The 20,346-nt window shown below is 38.5% G+C and overlaps 1 protein-coding gene across 7 annotated transcripts in view; it reads left to right on the forward strand.

Moving 5' to 3' along the window:
- The window catches only part of ANK3 (ankyrin 3), a 344,064-nt gene that overhangs the window by 194,459 nt on the left and 129,259 nt on the right, over nt 1-20,346 (forward strand). For all 7 annotated transcript variants that reach the window (XM_042817687.1, XM_042817684.1, XM_042817681.1 and 4 more), the window contains exons 2-7: nt 4,910-5,011; nt 5,493-5,591; nt 5,942-6,040; nt 10,910-11,008; nt 14,353-14,538; nt 16,316-16,414. In XM_042817687.1, the coding sequence (XP_042673621.1) occupies nt 4,910-5,011; nt 5,493-5,591; nt 5,942-6,040; nt 10,910-11,008; nt 14,353-14,538; nt 16,316-16,414 (684 nt within the window). The remainder of the gene's footprint in view (nt 1-4,909; nt 5,012-5,492; nt 5,592-5,941; nt 6,041-10,909; nt 11,009-14,352; nt 14,539-16,315; nt 16,415-20,346) is intronic.

Below are 20,346 nucleotides of genomic sequence, written 5' to 3' on the forward strand. Positions count from 1 at the left end.
AAGAAGTCTTATCATGCTGGTACTCTCATAAATCCACTATTTGTGAAATACTGTCTTATTGCTATTCTGGAACAAAGCGCTGTGCACATCTGAGGTGTATATATCCAAAAATTAAAACACTTTATGAATTGTGATTTTAATTTAGGCCTGGGTTTAAAGATTGGAAAGACAGATTGGAAGATTGGAAATCCATAAGGGAACACAACAGAGAGCTGTGGAAGGCTTAGGGGAGAAAGCCTGTGTCAGATACACGAGAAGGGCTGCAGTCTTTGTGGCTGAGTGCAAAAACATCTGATGTTTGGGCTGTTTTGATGTATGTCCCATGTTTGTTGTTCTCTTGATATTTGTCAAGACAGTGTAGAATCAAAAGCTCATTTTCATCTTCATTTCATGTTGGGATTGATTACAAAGAAGAAGTGGGGAGGGGGGATCAGAATAGATTGCTAACGTACAGAATGCCTCTCTCAGGAATATTGAGATTTAAGTAATTAAGATGGGAAATTAAAAAAGAAAAAAAAAAAAAAAAAGGGGTATTTTTAGGTCCATTAAGGAAATGTCCTATAGATGCACTGCCTGTGTGGGGCTTGTCTTTCAGATGCCAGTTAGTGTGGAGACACAGAGTTGGCTGTTTCAGAGCAGTGACCTTCCCCTAGGGAGCACTTACCTACATGGGTGTCCTGAGGGAGAGCTGGAAACCTAAGACCTCTTTTTTTTTTGTTCCTCTTTGTGTTATTTAATACATTTAAACAAAACAGATCATTAACCAGTCTTTTACACAGGCTCCTAGGCATGATGGCAGTCCAGATAAATAATTACTGACATTATTGTTAGGCTTGTTTGGACTCTCAAATCCTTCAGCGATTTGAGCCTCAGCTCTGATGCTGTTCCTGCCTGTGCAGTGGCAATTGCAGGTTCTGTCATGGACTTAAGGGTCTTTGTTTTAAATAAAATAGTCCCAACTGGAAATGGCACTTCTCCACTTAATTGTGATATTTGAAAAATAAAAGGTAATCTTAAAAATTGAATTTAAGCTTTAAATAGAAATGTAAAGATGAGAGAATTTTGGACCTAGAAATGTCAATGTTCTGGTTTTATTCTTTTTATCAATTTTTTTTTTTTTTTTAAGATTCTGTTCTGAGAATCATGGCAGTGGTAGTTCAGCTGTGCTGTGCCCCTCTACATTATTGTTATTAGGATAATATTAGAACGTTATTGTTAAGATGACATTAGAATTAGATTTTGTTTAAAAAAAAAAAAAGAAAAGCTTTTATTTATGATGAACTGTAATAAGCAAATAGAATTTAGACAGCCCAAGTCCACTCCTACTGCCATTCTCTAGGATAGGTTTGTTTTTCCTGGGTTTGAGAAAGGATGAGATCTGATTGCTTTGTATTGGCTTCTACACTGCAAAGAATGTCAGTTGTAGCTGACTGTTCTTCTCGCATCTGGTTTTATTTGAAACTTTTCTGAGTATGGCTTGGTTGAAAAGATACTGGAACTTAAAACTGAGAAGCTACTGTAAACTGTAAAATATGTTTCTCCTGTCTGCAGTCAACAGTAGACACCACTAAGAAGTCCCAAGTCTTGGAGCAGATTAGGAACTTAAACCTTATTATTGTATTCTGGAACACAAAATCATTTTGTCTTCTGCAAAAGATTGCTCTGGGTGCTCTGGAGACTGTCCCTATGAGCTGTTGATTGCAGTCACCAAACGATTTTGTTAAAACTGGTTTTGTTTGTTTGCTTTCTTGATTTGGAGGGGAGGTGACTGACCCCTGTGCTCCAAGTTGGTAACCATTTGTTTGTTTGTTCTTCTGTTTGTTGGGAATGAGGTGTCTTTAAAACAAGAGTATTCAAGTCATTTTGCAAGGTAGAAAAAACTTGTAAGACTGTTCTGAAATAATGCCTTAGTCATAGGGAAACTGGAAGCTGGCAATGCTGCTTTTAGAGAGGCTGGAATTGATTTAGGTTTTCAAGAATGCTGGCTCACTTTTCTCTCTGATGTTACAGCTTGTTTCTGCTTATGGCACAGACCGTAATGGGTGGAGAGAATCCCAGAAGCCTGACTGAACTTTTGCTCAGTTGTACAACTCCAGTGTGTTGTCCCGTTTGTTAAAATCTCCAAATTTCTGTTTGGTGTCTCAGAAAAAGGAGAAATTTTCCCCAGCCTGAGGACTTGGGGGCTTTAGCTAAGGTCAGGAAAAATGAGTTTCCCTTTTTTGGCCCGTGGGGATGTATTACACCTGACTGCTAAGGCAGCTCGTGCAGTCTCACACACAAGTTCACATCACATTCAAGTAACTGGAAACAATTAGTGCAGCAACTGGGAGTGCTTCCTTAGATGGGCTGAGGGGTAGGTGAGTTTGGGTTGTTCCCAGCATGCTTGGGGGGCAGTTTCTCTGGGTGCTCCCAAGTTCTTGCTGCATGCCTGTGCTGCTTTTCCCTTCTGCTGTCCTCTTGCAGTAAGGTGCTGGGTGACAAGAGCCCAAGCTGCCTCTGAGCGCAGTTCTGTGTCCCTGGCCTGCTCTCCTGCCACCCGGGGGACATAGCTGCTGGTGGCACTAGCGTTGCTGGGTAATTCGAGCAAAAAAAAATGTTGTGAGTGGTGACTGGCAAAGGAAGGCATTCTGTTTGAGAGCTTTTGGGAATAGATTTGTGCATCATTTAGCAGCATCTGAGCTAGCTTATTTGAAACATTTTTATGTGCCCACACTGGGAGTGTACCTTGACTCTTATCGTTAGAAGTCCTTAAAAGACACGGCCATTGCTGTCCTGCACAGTGCAGCAGTCATTTGTTGCTAACATGTGTATTGGCTATTTATCATTCCTTCTTTCTGCTTTCTCTCCCCCTCCCTGCGTTTTGTTGAGCAGATAGAAAGGTTCAGATCTGTCTGAGCGTTAGCAGTGTTTCTTGTCTCATGTGAATTGGTGTGACTGGCTGGAAGTGATTTTCCAAAGCAAGACTCTCTGATACGTCCTTCCCCACCCAGAAGCAGCTGTAAACAGCTGATGTTAATTAGCGTCCACCTGCTGACTATGCCAAACAGGCATGCCATTACGCTGTGACAAAAAAGGCTCCCAGTCTATTAAGCCTTCCCTCGTACCTTTGGTAATGCTGATAAAATGCTGACCTGGTTTTTACCCCAGTGGCTGCTGTTGCTAAGCACTGAGAAAATGACCTGTCTCCTGTAATAATCTGCATTGCACAGTTCAAATGATCTTCCCAATGAGATTGTTTTCCTGCCCCTCTCCAGGCAGCTATTTTTCCCCACAGTCTTTACAGGGCTGACCATGCAGCTTGTAGCAGCATCCTGAGCCTGATTTTTTTCTTAGAGCCTAATTAAACACTGGTGTTGGAGGGCTGTTTTGTTGAAAGCACATCACAGAAATTGATTTGTAGTGATCAGCATGTCATACTTGGGAAATAATGATTTTGAGCAGATAAGGCTGTAAACCAGTAACTTACCCTTGGAAGCGTAATGCTATGTGCACAAAACACAGAAGAAAATAAGTCCATAAGTAATAGCTCTCTCTTTGAGAGAGACAGTGAGCGCGCTTGTGCTGAAAGCATTAGTGAAATAGCCTTGTAGCTTGTATTACTACAAAGAGGAAAGCAATCTTCATATAGCTTGCTATTTTGCTGTCATTATGCCCAAGATTGCTTCATCCTATACAAAAAGAAGTAACTTCAAATGGACTTGGAGGCAGTGCTTGAACAGAACATCCAGTTTGCAGCAGCTGAATTGACAGAAGTCTATAGCAAATCTAGAAAATGGAGGATGAAAACAATGAGTTTAGGCTGGATGGGTAACTGAGCATTGGGGCCACAATGTATTATATTTATCTCAACCATTATTGCTTTCATTTTTTTCCTATGAAGATAATTACTGCACTTCTAGAACCTTAGAGGACCTTAAAACACTTAAAAGCTATAGTGATGTAAGCCTGCCATGAAATGATACTGAGGAAAAACTGTGACAGTTCCTGGAGGAGAGGACTCAAAAACATGTGTTGACTTCTCAGAATGTCAGGGGAAGCTGTGGTGCAGATAAAATCAAAGATTTGTCCCTCTGGAAAGCTAACCCAGTTCATTCCACTTGCTCCAAGGCAGGATCAGCATTATCATCCTTGGTGGATATTTACATAACTTGTTAAAACCCTCTGGGGAATGGGAATTGCTTTCAGAGATCCCTTTCATGACTTAACCATCCTTTCTGTCATGCTGATATTCAAGCTGAAGTCATAATAAAGAAAATTTGAAAGACAATCTTTAAAGGAAGATCTGAAAAATAATTAAAATTTTGTGAAGAAATAATGGTGCTGTGCCTAGGGATTTCTGATCACTGAAATGTGGACAAATATTGTAAATAAAATGTGCCGTAAAGTGAGGGAGAATGGGGAAAACAAAACAATCACTGTAAAGTGCCTTCACTTGTAGAATTTAGTTTTTCATTCAAGTAGTCCAGTCCTTCAACACAGAGTATTTTGCTTTTTAGTCTGTTATGTGAGATCTCACAGTAGCAGTCCAGTCTGTTTATTTTGACACTGAATATGATGTGGCTCTCTTAGAAAGAGTGGGGTGATTTCCTTGGAGTCCTGTGCTGTGTCTCACCATGACTGGGTAACAGACGTGTCCTTGGCTACTAGCCTTGCACGGTGGTCACTGCTGCATAATTCACTTGTATTTGTGAAGTCCATGTTGTGCTGCCTTGTCAAGCATACTTACACCAGAGAGAGTTAAGCAAGGAGGACAGGCTTTGACCCGTATTTGAGAAGGCATTTTGAGATCTGTTGTCATCTAATTAAATGTATGCATAATACATTGTATCATTAGTAACTTCTTTTTCAAGAGAATATAATTTTATATAGTGCTGTAATTCCTAACAGAATTTTTTCTTCTTTCTTCCAGTCTGACACAAATGCAAGTTACTTGAGAGCTGCTCGAGCTGGCAACTTGGAAAAGGCTCTTGACTACTTAAAAAGTGGAGTGGACATCAACATTTCTAATCAGGTTGAAAAATATTCTGATCAAATTTTCTGTAAAATACCTCTCTCCTCCTTTCTCAAGAAAAGACATTTCTGTCTATGTATTTCAACTTTGTATCAGCAATAATGTGTTTGGTTTCGGATGAGTCATGTTTGCATATCTTACCCAATTCAAACTTTACCCCTTACCAAGACATCATTTCAATTCCACTTGGAGAACATTATGCTATTTAACATTATCTTTCATTCCATTTGCATTACATCACATCTTGGACAGCACACAGGACTTGAGACCTCAGAGCTAGTATATCATAACTCAGTTCATACTCTTTTCTTGCAATATATTTGTCATAAGGTTCACATGAGAATAATTTTTGGAAGCAGTCCTCTCACTGGGATATAATTTATCAGCTGCTGATGTGTTATTTACTACAAAGGAAAAGCTATGCCAATCTTTTAAGTTGCATTTCTTTGTTGTTTTTTGTTTGTTTGTTTGTTTGAATCAGAATGGGTTGAATGCACTCCATCTCGCTTCCAAAGAAGGGCACGTAGAAGTTGTCTCTGAACTGATACAGCGAGGTGCCAGTGTGGATGCAGCGACAAAGGTCAGTCAGGCCCATCTGATTGTTCTCTTGGCCGCACTGATGCCATGTATGTAAGGTGTCAGCCAATTGATTGCAGACATTACTGCAGCAATAATTAATTATTTTCCACTGATTAAGTTAATAGGAACTTGCTGGGTTGTAGTAAATGCCGGAGATGACTAGGGATGTGATTTACTCAATGAATTGAGGATTTCTGTGTAGGTTTCTTTCTTGTGTTTTCTAGTAATCAAAAAGAATATTTCATCTCAGGAAATACTGTATTTTAAAGTGGACTGCATTCTTGACAATATTGTTGTGTATTCAAGGTTGAGTTTTGTAGTCTTCTCAAATATTGCTGTTTCTTATTTCAGAAAGGAAACACAGCATTGCACATAGCATCCCTGGCTGGACAAGCAGAAGTTGTCAAAGTGTTGGTTACAAATCGAGCCAATGTCAATGCACAATCTCAGGTAAAGTAATATTAGTTTCCCATTTGGAACATTGCTGATGATACAGTCTGTCTCCCTTTCTGGTGTTAGTAAGTGTGTTTGGTAGATTCACAGTATTAATGCTGGCCCTTGAAAATCAGATTTGTTGAAGTCAGTATTAACTCTGAATTGCCCACCTCATTCACCAGCGGAAGAAGCTTAGAAATAACATCTCTATTTTAAGCTGTTCAGGAGCCACACAGGCACACACCGCTGGAGTTTAAGAAAGCAGAGCCACATCCAGGGGTGTTTGGAATATACTTGTGTGGTTCTTTAATGTGCAGCACAGCAAAGCATTTACCCTTCAGCTTTAGATCTGCCCTCCAGTGTGTCTTATGAACTGCTAATTGTTACAGAGACAGAAGAGATACTGATAAAACCAGAGAGTGGGAGAGAACTTTTTCAAATGACAGAGATCTTGTTTCACATGATTTAGTGTCTGAGGCTTAATTGAGGCCTTCCCCTTCCCTTGTATGAGTAGATACCACAAGCATATGCAGAGCTTTTAAGTACGGTGAAGTCCTTTGAAGGATCATTTAGATCAATTATGGAAGATTTGAAATAAGGAAAAACAGTGTTAAAAGAAAAGAAGTAGAAAGAAACGGGAAAACATTCTGGCTTTAAAAATGTGTAAACCATGGACTGTTGGAAACGAGAAGTAGCTGTGTCACAGGTGACTCTGGAGTCCTCTCTTGTTCATGTTCTCCCTGCTTGTGGATGAGCGTCAGAGAAAGAAGATCAGATTAGGAGGTGATATTGTCATCTGGTCCAGTATTGCTATTTTTCCATACTATGACAGTTTGGACATGATAGACAGTGTTTAGGAAGAGAAGGAAACCTAAGAAGCCACGTTAAAAATATTTTATGAAGATGCACATTTTAAATGAACATTTTAAAATGGTTTATCAATATGAGCAAAATATTTAAGAGGATCCCTTTCAAGAATATTAGGTACTTGCAAACTATATTTCATGTTTATTTGCTTGGACAAATGAGCTACTTGTTTCACTTTCTCACTCTTTTATGCTAGCTAAGTACTCTTATATTTAGTTCTAGGCACAACAGAATTTGAACGTAAAGAGAAAAATAGCAATAATAGTTCCAGTTAAAATTTTCTAAGTGTGTTAGGATATAAAACAAAGCAGAAACATTTCCATTGGTTTTCCTGCTGGAGAAACTGATCTTTTCTGATTGTGATTTAGAACTTGTGTATTCATCCCTGAAAATAAAAACAATCTGGGATTGTAAACACCTTATATAATTGCATTGTCTGTATACCCTAAGGTTTTGCCACGTTACCTTAATTTTGCTAAGATGTGAGAATAATAGATTTTCTTTGCCATTTGTATATTGTCCATTCTACACCAGTACCTGTGGGTGTGACATTCCACCTGGGATCAGTCTTCCTGAGGGATCCCTTGTGGTCACTGGAGCTCCCTGTTAACTGCTCCTGCACCAGGAACAGTGGCTCTAAGCATAACTTAACTGTTGTAGAGCTTGTAATAACATTCTGATGATTTTTATGTACCAACAGAGAGAAACCCCCAAAGAAGTTTTGTTGTTGTTGTTTGTTTGTTTTTTCAATACTGACCCTGTTTTTGTGAGTTTGGCTTTATTTCTTCTTCACCTGAAGGTAGCAGCTCAATCCTGCTCAACGCACTAGCATTAGCAAGGTTAAGTCTTTAATCAAATCTTTGTGTCCTTCAAATATATATATATATTATATAATATATATATTATATATATTATATTATATATATAAAATATATATATTATTGTAATATATATTATAATATATATAATTATATATTTTAATAATACTAATATATTATATTTTTATATATTTATAATAAATTATAAATTATTATATTATAAATATAATATAATATATATAATATATATTATATATTATATAATATATATAAAAATAATTCTGAGTCTGAATTTTTACCTCCTCTTGTAGTATGTTAGCTCTCTTATCAATTTCTATTTCTTATTTTGAGGGAAATGAAAAAGTAGGGTGTGGTGGAAAAGATTATGAATACCCTACACTAACTTAGATATAAGAAAAAGGATTTTGCTCTGCCTCCAGATGCTAATAATTCTTGGTTCTGAGAAATGTCACCTATTATTTGTTTCCTGAAACTAACAATCAGGAGTGTTGAAGTATTTCCTGCTTGTTGTCTAAATACAACTGTTTAAAACTTAAGAAAATTAATCTTAATTTCCAGCTGAGTTACTAAATAGGCACTGAGTGTGACATGAAATTATAGGGAAAAGTGCCAGACTGCTATTCACTATAAAAAATAATCTGTAATGTGACAGACACCTCAGTGAGCACTTTATGGGGTTTTTTTGTTTGTTTGTTTTGTTTTTAACATTAAGCCAGATTTTAACTGTGCTGTAGCAAAACTGTTAGGTCTCATTTCTGGTGAGAGCACTGACATACTGCTTCGCCTCTGGTAGAACTTCGGCATTGCACTTCACGCTTGTAGCGTGCTTTACTGAATTGAGACCAAATTACCCAAATACCAGAACAGCAACAGACCCTGCAGCCTGTGTGATCCTTGTAAACATGTGGCTTCACAGCTGCTCAGTGTCTTCCTGACTGTGAAGTTCCTCTTGGATCAGGCATTCACATGCCATTTCCTCTCCAACTGTCATTTTTTCTGCACTCCTGTTTGCCTCTGCTGCCAGTGAAGTCTACATGCTTGGCCCTGGGTCACCTGCACTCTTGTGCATCCACGTTGGATGTGTGCCATACAACACTGCCCTGTTGCTGTAACAATCCAATGTCTTTCAGCTGTTTTTGCCATGGCTAATATAACTTAGCCATCATTCACTGCTGCAAGTCTTAGACTATAATTTCCCTTCATCCCTCCAGCATGCAGAATGTTAATGTCTTGTTGCAAATGATGCAACTGTATGGCCCACCTCTGGTTGTCTCCCTTGGTTTCCTGCAGCAAGGTCAGTGTCCTCTGTAGCAGCACTGCTGAGTTACTCCCCTGTTCCTTCTGCCCTGCCGAAATGTCTGCTCTAACCGTGTTGCAGCCCTGAGGGTGCTGACAAGGTCTCAGCAAAACCCAGTCATATGCACACGCTCCCTGACCTCCTCATTACTGAAGCCTGATGAAATACCTCTCCTGTTATACCTCTTATTTTTAACTAGCCCTTACCTCCTGTTCTATTCTGTTTACTTCATTGGCTCTCACAGAATGGGATGAAGTGTTTATGAAATGAAGCACACCAGAATTGGTTCTGTTTTTTGCCATTGGAATTGCTTCACTGACATAAAAGTGCAGCAAGCCCAAAAGCTGTCTGTGGTTGTTTTTCATGTTCAGGGTAACACCGAGCTTCTGTCCTGTTTTTGCAATAGGACTACTTGATTTGTTTAAGATTTTCAAATTGTTCTCCCTGTTCTCAAAAGGGCCTAGCTACAAAGAAATGTGATCTCTAGAAATGTTAAAATGCACTCTTTGGTTTTTGTTGGCTCTTCTTTATTCATGCCACTGAAGCTCAACCTTTCCCTGTCTTAGCTGTATGTCAGCACATCTTCAGGGCTTGAGCAAGAAACACCAAGTTCTGGTGTGAGCGCTGAGCTGAGCTTCATTTTCTTCGGTTGAGTGCTGTGTAACCAGGCAAGAGCTCTGGGGTCTTAGGATGGAGCAGTTGAAGAGAAGAGCTGCTTGGCACCATTGCAACTGACAAAAAGGGTCGTGCTGGAGCATGAAGAGTAAACAAATGTATCATAAATCACAGGATAAAATAATTGGTTGTTTTTATTGCTGGTGCTACTTTGGTTGTTTTGCCTCTACCAAACTGTTTAGTCAATATTATGTGGATGATGCAAGTTGTTACTGTAAAGTGAATTTATCCACTGGTTCCTGACTGTTGCACTGAGGAACATGCAGTGTTATATGAAAACCAAGCAATTTCAGGTTCAAAGCAGCAACTTTATGAATTCCTTTTGAAGTACCTTGAAACCAGAACAAGTATCATGATTTCATTTTGCTGTTTTGGTTTTGTGAGTTATGTCAAAGCTCTGAATTTCAGAAATGCATAGGACTGTAGAGAAGAATTAAATTGTGGAAATCCAATTCCTGAAAGGTTGTGGCCTGTGTACGGTTAAGGCAAAGATAACAGCATTGACTGTAAGTGGAAAGTACTTGCCAGAGAATGAGTTAAGCCTTTCAGCCTCTAATACTAGTTTTGTATTGATTGAAATCACTCACTTGAGCATAATTTGACAAATGCTCTAATGTGGTCAGAAACACTGATAAACCTTTGTCTTGAACTGCTGAGAACCAGTCATCCCAAGATCTCCTGATGCCTGAAATGTGAAGTAGCTCAGTGATCACAAGCAGGCTGTGTTCTACAGGCAGCTCTTTGAGGAGATACAAGCCATAAATAGGAAGCACAAGTGAATTAGAAATGAAAGGTAATGGAGAAAAGAGAAAATATCATTCTTAAGTCATTGCCCTTGCTGTCTCTATAGATGTGCATTGTATTTGCCTGTCCCATTTTGTATTTTGACCTGCAGTTGCATTTATCGTGAATCAGAGCTTTTCTCTACCAAATGGTTGTTCAAACTGACTTTTAGTTTGACTTCAGTGGATATAAAAGGAACTATTCTTGCTTACCTGTAGTAACTTTCTGTTCAACTGAAAGTGTCTTTTAAAGTAATAACTACCCTTTTCCTATCTTCAGTTAAATCAAGGGTGGTCATGTCACTAACTAGTATGTGAGCAAATGCTGTTTGTTTGTTTTCCTGTTAATCTACCTGAGTTTGGCAGACCTTTGCTATGTATAAAATGTTTGTGATGTGTTTACACTCCTGTTTTCCTATTTCAGAATGGTTTCACTCCTCTGTATATGGCAGCCCAAGAAAACCACCTGGAGGTTGTTAAGTTTCTTCTTGATAATGGTGCCAGTCAGAGCCTTGCCACAGAGGTAAAAGTTTGAGTTTTTCAGTTTGCAAAGAAAATACAATGCAATCCAGTAGTAACTGTTGCCAGCTTTCACCAAGCTTGTCTTTCAAGCGCGAAATTGAAGAGCAGAAAAAAGTTCTCTCTATGAAATGTGCTAATGAATATTGATTTATTGACTTCTCAGCAATTTAAACCTCTTGCCATTTCTAGAATTAAAAAAACAAACAAACAAACAAAAAAAAAAACCAAAAAAACAAAAAACCTAGAAACAGTTCTAAAAGTAGACATGTTCTGTTCTTAGTCATTTCTGGTAATCTTTCAGGTTAAGTGCTCAGAGAAGCTGTATGCAAGATGTAAAAGTTCTCTGTGCCTTCATTAAAAGTACTGACTAATATAGAGGGCAATCATAAAGCAAGAACTGTTTATGCTGCGGAGCCAGCTCTGGGATATCAGGGAAAACCCAGGGTTACTAAGTGCTTGGAGTATTTTCTGAGCTGCATTTATTGCCAAGTTGATACCCTCTCTGCAGCATGCAAGTATTCTGTCTGGTTTTGCAGTGATAATTGCAAGTTGACAGAATAATGGAAGATCCATCCTTAAAAGTGTTCTGTGATCTTTCTCGAACAACAGTTTTTATTTCTAGTTTTAAAGAATAATTATAACTCCGTGAGAAAACTTGAAAAAATATTCAAAGTGATTATAAGAATAGCAGACATTAATATTCCTAAAAATAGTCTTAAATAGCATTTCAATAGGACTGCATTCCATCTGTTAAAAAAAAAAAAGTATTCTCTCTAAAACTTTTTAGGAAATTAACTGCTCCATGTGAGCTGATTCCACAAAACCAATAATGCTTGAGAAAGTTGCATTTTTTGCAAAATACGAGATGAAAAATTACTTCATTGCTTCACTGTACATTGTAACATCATTGCTTACTGATGTATGTAGAGAATCTTCTGTTTTGATGACAGTATTGTAAAAATAATTCATGGATGAAAAGCTTTCAAAATCACCTATAATCTGTGCCAAACTGATTTTCTGAAAATAGAATTAAGTAGAATTGTGCACAAGTAGTTGGTTCTGATTCTTCTACACTTTTTCTCTTGAGCTTCTTTTGTCAGTTTAGGCTGAGCTGTTGTCCAACTCAGCCTGATACCCATGCTGTAATTCCTTTAAAGATTCAGCCTGCAAAACAATGTTGCCTTTATTGCCTTACTTGTTTGTGATAGTTGCTTAGGAGTGCTTTTTGTTTTCTCTGGGTTAAAGTTTTTATAGGAAAATTTAATTTCAAAAGCCTTTGTTATTAGACAGTTACTACTCAACTAATTATTCATTACTAATAACTCTTCAGCAAAGGCGTTTTAATATACATTAAAAAAGTAGAGCCACACGCTGTCTTTAAATCATGCTTAGTTTTTTTTTGTTGTTTTTTTTTTTCCTAGAGTGGGCTTTGCTTTATGTTTTAAAGTGTAGTTGCTAATTATGCTACTGACATCGAGATACTTGCAATTGTTTTTTGGGGTCGGTAATTTCAGATAGCATGTGGTGGAAATGCATTCTTGTCATTGCTAATATTCCTGGTCTCAGTTTCTTGGCCGTGGTACAGTGATCTCTGCACAAACTGAATCTGTTGGCGGACCTCGTCAGAGTTAGGAAACCGGAGTGTAGGAGATAGCAGCTATTTTGGTGTTGAAATGAAGTGCTCCCATTTGTACACTCACTTTTCCCTAAGGAAAGGGGAAAATGTATTCCTAGGATTTTTTTTCCTCGTTGTTAGCAGCATTTTTACCAGAAGAGGAAGTCTGTTGAGAAAAGATGTTGGTGATAGTTAAGGCACTTGTCTCTGAGAAGCAGCTGACCGTGCCACTGCCGTTGGCTGTGTAGAGAGGGAAGCAAACATCTCCAGGTCACCATGTGTGTGCTGTCCCTTTCAAGGTTCCTCCAGGTCTCCATTTCTGCAGGTACAGTGTAGCTATATTGTCAGAGCCCTCTGGTGGGGATATTTGTGGCAGTTTTGGCCTTCAAAGCTGCACAGTGTTTTTCATACCATGTGCCTGCCTGCTGGAACACCCCTGGGACCACAGCCCAGAGCCCTGCCCTGCTTCTACAGGAGGGTGAGCATCGTGCCAAGGAGAAGGTTGGGTTCAGTGAGTTAATAAATAAATCATTCAACGAGAAAGGAAAAATTAACTGAAAAAACAGCAGCTCCTTAAATAAATGACTTGTTAGGAACCAAGGAATTTCATTAAGTTTTCTTCTATCTTTTCCTCAATTTTTTTTGCAAAGATGCTATCTCTGTCTTTCTTTTCTTTCCTTTGTTCTCTTAAGATTAGTTTCTCTTTGTTTTGGGAGACAGAGAAGAAATTCCTTATTGAAGACATTATTTCTACCTCCAACAGCTAAAAAGTTAATGTTTGAACTCTGCACTTCTGGCATTGTAGGGATCAGCATACTTCTATGATACTGCTGTGCTGCTGTTTCACACTTATGTAAACATACAGTTGGATCATGACAGAAATAGTAAAGAAATGATAGAATGTGTTTTCTACCTACCACCCTGTATTGAGGTTTACTAATAAAAACTCTGAACATACAGATCAAGTGTTAAAGTAATAACCAAATAAATCCTTAAGTAGTATGATTTGCATTATGATTTCGGGTGATTTGTGGGTATTATACTGGATAAAAGTGATTCTGAATAATAACTAATTCTTCAGTCTTCTAAAAATCCATTAAAATACAATTATAAAAACATCTTGGGCTGTACTTCTCCTGTGTTTGAGGGATCCACTCTAAAATCTATTAAATAAGTCTTCTATTTTTCAGGTCTTCTTCCACATTTGGTTTATCATTTGCTAGTCTGAAAAGAAATACCTTCTGTTCATGAGAGGATTATATGTCACTTGTATGCTTTGGAGTTGTAGCAAAGCAATTGGTATATTGGGAGAATGAGCATTCTTTTTCAAATATTACTGAAATGTATTATTGATACTTATTGTTTAAATATATACAGATATTGTTCAAAATCCATATTTAAATATTTGAGAGTTGAGATGAAATTTAATAATAAAATGGAATTATATGTTATAATTGGTAGCTTTGGGGAGGAAGAATGATAATTTGCTATGGAGACATCATTACCACTTTTAAGTAATACCAGCTTTTTGTATTTCTGTGTACTAACGCACACACTTATGCATATAGTGAAGTGTGTAAAGTGAATAGTTTAATGTTTTTTTCCAAGTCAGCTTTGTTTGCATATGTCTTATAATTTTACTATCACCTGCAATGAGATCTCTTCACTTCCTTTTTTCACCCCCTGGAAATTCTGGAATAAGTGTTGAGCAGCCTTGTTGTATGTTGCAGGATGGTTTCACACCTTTGGCAGTAGCTTTACAGCAAGGTCATGACCAGGTGGTTTCACTGTTGCTTGAAAATGATACAAAAGGAAAAGTCCGTCTTCCTGCTCTTCACATCGCTGCTCGGAAGGATGATACGAAGGCAGCGGCTCTGCTCCTGCAGAATGACCACAATGCTGACGTGGAGTCAAAGGTCAGTTGTAGGGATATAAGGTTTGATGCTGTTAAGTGCTGAGCACGTCTTGTGTCCAGTGAAGATCTCCCTTTATTAAAGTGTTTGGCTTATGAGTTGCACGTAACTTTCTCCGATTGCTTGTGACTAAAAATAATGTTTCATTAGCTTCCCTTGCCTCTTTTTTTCCTCACTCCCTTTTTGTTTGAATCAGGGCTAACTCCTCTTTTAGAAACTTTGCAAATGGAAAATAAAAGCAAAATATTATTACAATCATTCTCTTGAAAATGGAAGCCACTGTTGAGGTGGTCTGCTAGAGAGACCATACAATTAAGTCATTTGATTAGTTGTTTGTGAAATTGCCGCTTTAAGAATTCTAATAAACATGTAACAATTAACATTCAAAATACTCAATCATTCAGCTTCCATTCAGTCAAGCTTTCTTTGTGCCAATTGTGCTGTCGTTTGAGCTGCCATGCCATGTAGCAATCATGAAGCTTTTTGCATCCATATCACCAGTGGTGAACTAACCGTTCATTTTTTCCCCCTCTTTGCTTCCAAATGTGTTAACCTAGATGATGGTGAATAGAGCAACAGAGGTATATATAAATATATATATGCATCATCACTCCTCCATGACTTAGTGCTGCTGCATCATGTTTTCCTCCTCCTTTTTGCATCGCCTTTTATAGGATAGTTACCTGCTTTAGATCAAATGAAGTAGCATGTGCTAGAGAACACTGTAGTTTAGATACCAGGGCTTTCTGCAGCTGAAACTAGGGTTTAAAAATGAGAGTAAGTGTTCTTGGGTGCTGATTGCCATCATAAAAAAGCGATATTTTGTAAGATGGAGTTTTCAGGGATTCTCATGGAGTAGACATTTACCAGATGTGTCAAGAGCTGCAGACAACCCTGTTGTGTTGTGCATTCAAGACTGATTTCAGGCTTCTGCATGACACTTACCTTGATGGTGTCAGCAAATAGAGTGATCTGTGATTTTAAATCTGCAAAACTCCCGAAGCAAGGCAGTGGCAGCTAGCATGGCTTGCTAACGATTTAGAAATGCATCTAGTTCCCTAAGGTTTCATACTTTGCAGGACTGATGGAATTGCTGCATGTTTTAGCATTATTTTTAAAAGAAGTAAAACTACTTAAATATGAAAATAACTTGCTGAAGTGATGTTATCAGTAAGGAATCTTCTAATTAGGTTGATAACTTGTGGTGTCTGAACATAACCCAGTGTGATTGCCCTCAGTGGGAGACTGATCTTTATGGTACTAACCCTTGGAAATAAATCCATATTAATCATTTAAAATGGTCTTTGATGTTGTTTTCATTTGCATCTACTTTGAATTTATAAAAACATTTAGCAAGTATCATCAAATGACTTGTATCTGAACTTCTCCTAAGAATCTCCTAAGAAATTTGGTTTGCCAGTCTAGTATAATGCCAATAACAAGTAGACATCAGAAATCAACGTATTATAAAAGACAGATCAATGCTTTAATAGTTACATGTTTTGCTGCTGTTTTTTCTGAAATATCTAAAAGTTTTATTTTAGTTCTGATCTTCTAGAATAATTACGCTAATTTAATTTATTTTCCCTCCTGCACAGCAGTATGATTTTATCTAGACTTTGAGAGTGAGTAAATAATTGCCAGTGAGTGAAAACTAGTACAGATTTGGAATGGTGACTTGCAGCACACTCCTATTACTAGCTTTAGTCAATGATGTGCTACAAATTTTGGAGAACCGAACAGTTATTTATATATATGTATTTTTTGTTTGTTTTTCCAGAGTGGGTTCACACCCCTTCACATAGCTGCTCACTATGGAAATATCAATGTAGCTACACTGCTGTTAAATCGAGGAGCTGCTGTGGACTTCACTGCAAGGGTAAGAATGGAATCATAGTTACTCTAGTTTACTTAATCAACACTTTGAAACTTTTTTTCACAAGGTATGGAAAAGTTATTATGCGTGCTAGTGGAGACGCCTGGCCTGACAGCTTGCTTTGTTACCTTAAAGTGTGTGTTGGGCGGGGATGTCCATGCTGCTGAATGTGAACTTTAGTGCTCACTCTTGAAAACCTCTGTTTTAACTAAAAACAAACGAACAAACAAAAAAAACCCTACTATTTTCAGTTAGTGTTGTGAAAGGCAGGCTGTTTGGTGAGGAGACTCCTTCCACCTGTACCTTTAACATGGTAGGAATTCTGTCCTTGTTGAATTGTCCTCAATATGCAGTTGTTTCCAGTGAACAGGAAGGGAAGGTGTTGCTGATGGATAAAGCAGCTGTGCCTTCACTGCATATGCGAGTGTCAGATGATGCATAAAGAAAATCTGAGAAAAGTGAGGGGTAGAAGATGAGAATGAGGTATAGAAATGGAAGGGAGTTAGAATTTGAGCATTATAGCAGAAGCCATGCTAAAGTGGGTGAAATAACCTTCATGATCCCATAAGCTCTGATCCAAAGTCAAAGGAAAGTAGCAGGATTGTTCCTCAGATGAATGGAAAAGGAGAAAAAGCCAGGATGAATGTGGTTTGGGTTTCTGAAACATCCCCCATGTCTGCAGCTTTTCAATTAAAGTGGGGTGAAAAAAACCAACAGTATTGAAGATGGTATATATGAGGGAAGCTATTTGGCATGGTATCTGTTATTAGACAGGACTGAACTGTGTCATATTCAACGGTTTCTCTGCAAAGGTTTTGAGTATGTGTTGTGCATATTGTTTTTGCAATGCAAAAAGTATGTTTCTACTGTTCAAATTATTTTGTCACGTAACAAAAGCAAAATGCAGTTTTTCTTTTACTTCAGATATATCATAGAATAATAGAATAGTTTGGTTTGGAAGGGACCTTTAAGATCACCTAGTTCCAACCCCTCTACTATCTGCAGAGACTCCTCCCTGTAGACCAGGTTGCTCACAGCCCAATCCAGCCTGGCCTTGAACGCTTCCAGGGAGAGAGCATCCACAAACCTAGCTGGGCAATCTATTCCAGTGTCTCACCACCCTCATAGTAAAGAATTTCTTCTGAATATCTAGTCTAAATCAGCTTAAAACCATTTCCCTTTGTCCAGTCACTGTCTTTCCTCAATAAAGTCCCTCCCCAGCTCTCCTGTAGGCGCCCTCAGGTACTGGAAAGCTGCTATAATGTCTCCTCAGAGCTCTTCTCTAGGCTGTAGAGCCCCAGCTCTCTCAGCCTGTCCTCATAGAGGAGGTGCTCCAGCCCTCTGATCATCTTCATTGCCCTTCTCTGGACTTGCTCTAGGAGTTCCATATCCTTCTTGTGTTGGGGGCTCCAGAAAAGGACACAGTACTCCAGGTGTGGTCTCATGAGAGCAGAGCAGAAGGGCAGAATCACCTCTCTCGATCTGCTGGTCACTCTTCTCTTGATGAAATCCAGAATACAGTTGGCTTTCTGGGCTGCAAATGCACACAACTGGCTTATTTTGAATCTTTCATCAATTGACACTCCAAAAACCTTCTCTTCAGGGATGCTCTCAAGCTATTCTCTGTATCTGTGCTTAGAATGTATCTGTATATGTAATATGTATATGTAAAAACTTTGCTGCTTCCATACTTGATTATATTTACTTAGTATTGTAAAATCATTTAGACTAGGAAAAAATCATAAGATCATCAAGCAAAGTCTTTGATAAACATTGCAAATCAACAAAAACAGTAAAATAACATTGTGTTTATTTACTAAATAAGCTACTATTTTACTTATGGGACTTCTCAGAATTAAATAAAACCTGAACAGTTCTTTTGTAGAGTTTCTCTGTAGCTAATAAGGAGAATTGATGAGGGGTAGAGCATGGATAGAAGTGCTGAGCAACACACCTTAGGTGTTGTGCCACACATCAGTCATAGAGCTGGGAGAGGGCCTATCTCGTCACATCCCGTGGGGGGGTCTCGCATTCGCCTACAACAAGGTGTTTCGACCCAAAATGTTTTCTTTAAACTGTAAGTAGGAGTGCAGGTGAGTACTACAAGTGCTGACCATTGTTCATTCAACATACCCTTGTTCAGTAGTCTGTTAATGAAGATAAATCCTCAAAGCTACGGAGAAAAAATATAAAACACAGTGCAGTACCTACTAATGCTGGTGAGAAGAATACTAGCAGATACTTGAGTAAAGCTGATAGGTGAATATCAAAGGAATGGAACTCCTTGTGTATTTCTCACAAACTGTTTTCCACAGCTCATGCGTCACTAAAATAGGTTTTATGTTACTGGTGAAAGAGAGAAGGTCCAAGGCTAGATCCACGTGAAGTTCATTAGTTAAGGGTAGATTTGGCAGTTAAGGGAATTTTCTAACTGCGAGTGCTTGGCTTCACTGATTACATTGATTTTTTTATTCCCAGAGCCTTAATCTGACCAAATTAGAGATTAAGTCATTTTGAACTGTCATAAACTTTGGTGTTCAATATTTGATAGGCACTAATCACAGGAGCGAGGAAGATGAACAGATCTTGTGTTAACTCTTCCACTCAGAAACATGATTAAGGATTAGCCATGCAACTACATTAGCAATTAGCAGCATTTATTGCCAGTGTTGCTAAACATCATCCATTTGTTCCTGTTTCAATGAAATAATAAATCTGAGCTTTAGCAGCAACAATTTGGATTAAGGGCACCAGAGGAGAGCAGATAAGAATTCAGAAGAGTGTTGTTCCTTCCCCTTCAAGATTCAGAAATCCCAGGTTCACCCTCCATGAGCTTTCCTCATCATCAGAGAGGAGACTGCTCAGACAGCTTGGGATGTGCAGATGCAATGACAACAGCCCGAGAGAGCAGTGCTCTCAGTGACTCAGTGCTAAGCAGCTTGTTTGTGCTCACAGTAGCTGGGTGAAGGCATCTGCAAAGCTCATCTCTACTACGTGGTGATTGCAAATCTATATGAGGTAGCTCTGACAGAAATAATTGCATAAATATAGTAATATGAAGTTGAATTTAGTTCTATCAGAAGGCTGGAAATGAAGGCGTTTAATAGAAATATAAATTAGATTCTGGTAAAGCAGTGGGTTTGTAGACAAACGCAGACAAATATGAGTTGAGGACAAAGTATCAATGTTAGCACCAAGTAACAGAGTCCTTGCATGATCCTTGATTACCCAGTCAACAAGGCAGGCAGAGGCACTAGAGCAGGTGCTGAAAGCGATCCACAGGTACTGCCTGCCTGCTGCCACCTCATTGTTTCTTGTCTATTTAATTTCTATAAACAATCTTCACAATGAGCTGTGTGCCTTGCCTTGGGGAAGGGTCTTTAATTGAGTTGTTGAGAATCTGGAAGACAAGCAACAGAGTAAAGGTGGAGAAGGGATATAACCCAAATAAAATCATACTGTGTGCATGCACTGTAGCTTTCAAATGTAGAAAGACCAAACTGTAGGATGATGATGTCAAAAGTGCTTTTGACAATCAATACTTTTTCCTTTGTCCTGGCTGAATAAATGTGAATTGACAATTCTGTATCTCTGAATTTATGTTGAAGTATTTAGAACTGTCAGTTCTGGGGGAGAATTGAACAAGAACAGAGGATCGTGGTAACAGGGATTGGTTTGTATGGAATGAGGCAACACAAAGACAAATGTATGAGTTCAGCTCCTGCTGAACATGAGGATAGGTGGAGGTAGAGTGGAGGGACAAGCAGGATGAAGGCAGAGCTCTGAGTTTTGAGAGCAATAGTGAGTCTGGTGAAAAGAGGAGCTGGTGAAATGATACAAAAAAGGAGGAAGGCAGACTGGAGACAAAGCTGCAGTGTTTTCAGTGGATTTCTGAGGGACTCAAGGGAAAACCAAATTAAAAAAAAAAAAGTTCC

Source organism: Centrocercus urophasianus, unplaced genomic scaffold (assembly GCF_019232065.1).
Source record: "Centrocercus urophasianus isolate 14NV4802_14NV808 unplaced genomic scaffold, USGS_Curo_1.0 seq_17, whole genome shotgun sequence".
Lineage (NCBI taxonomy): Eukaryota > Metazoa > Chordata > Aves > Galliformes > Phasianidae > Centrocercus > Centrocercus urophasianus.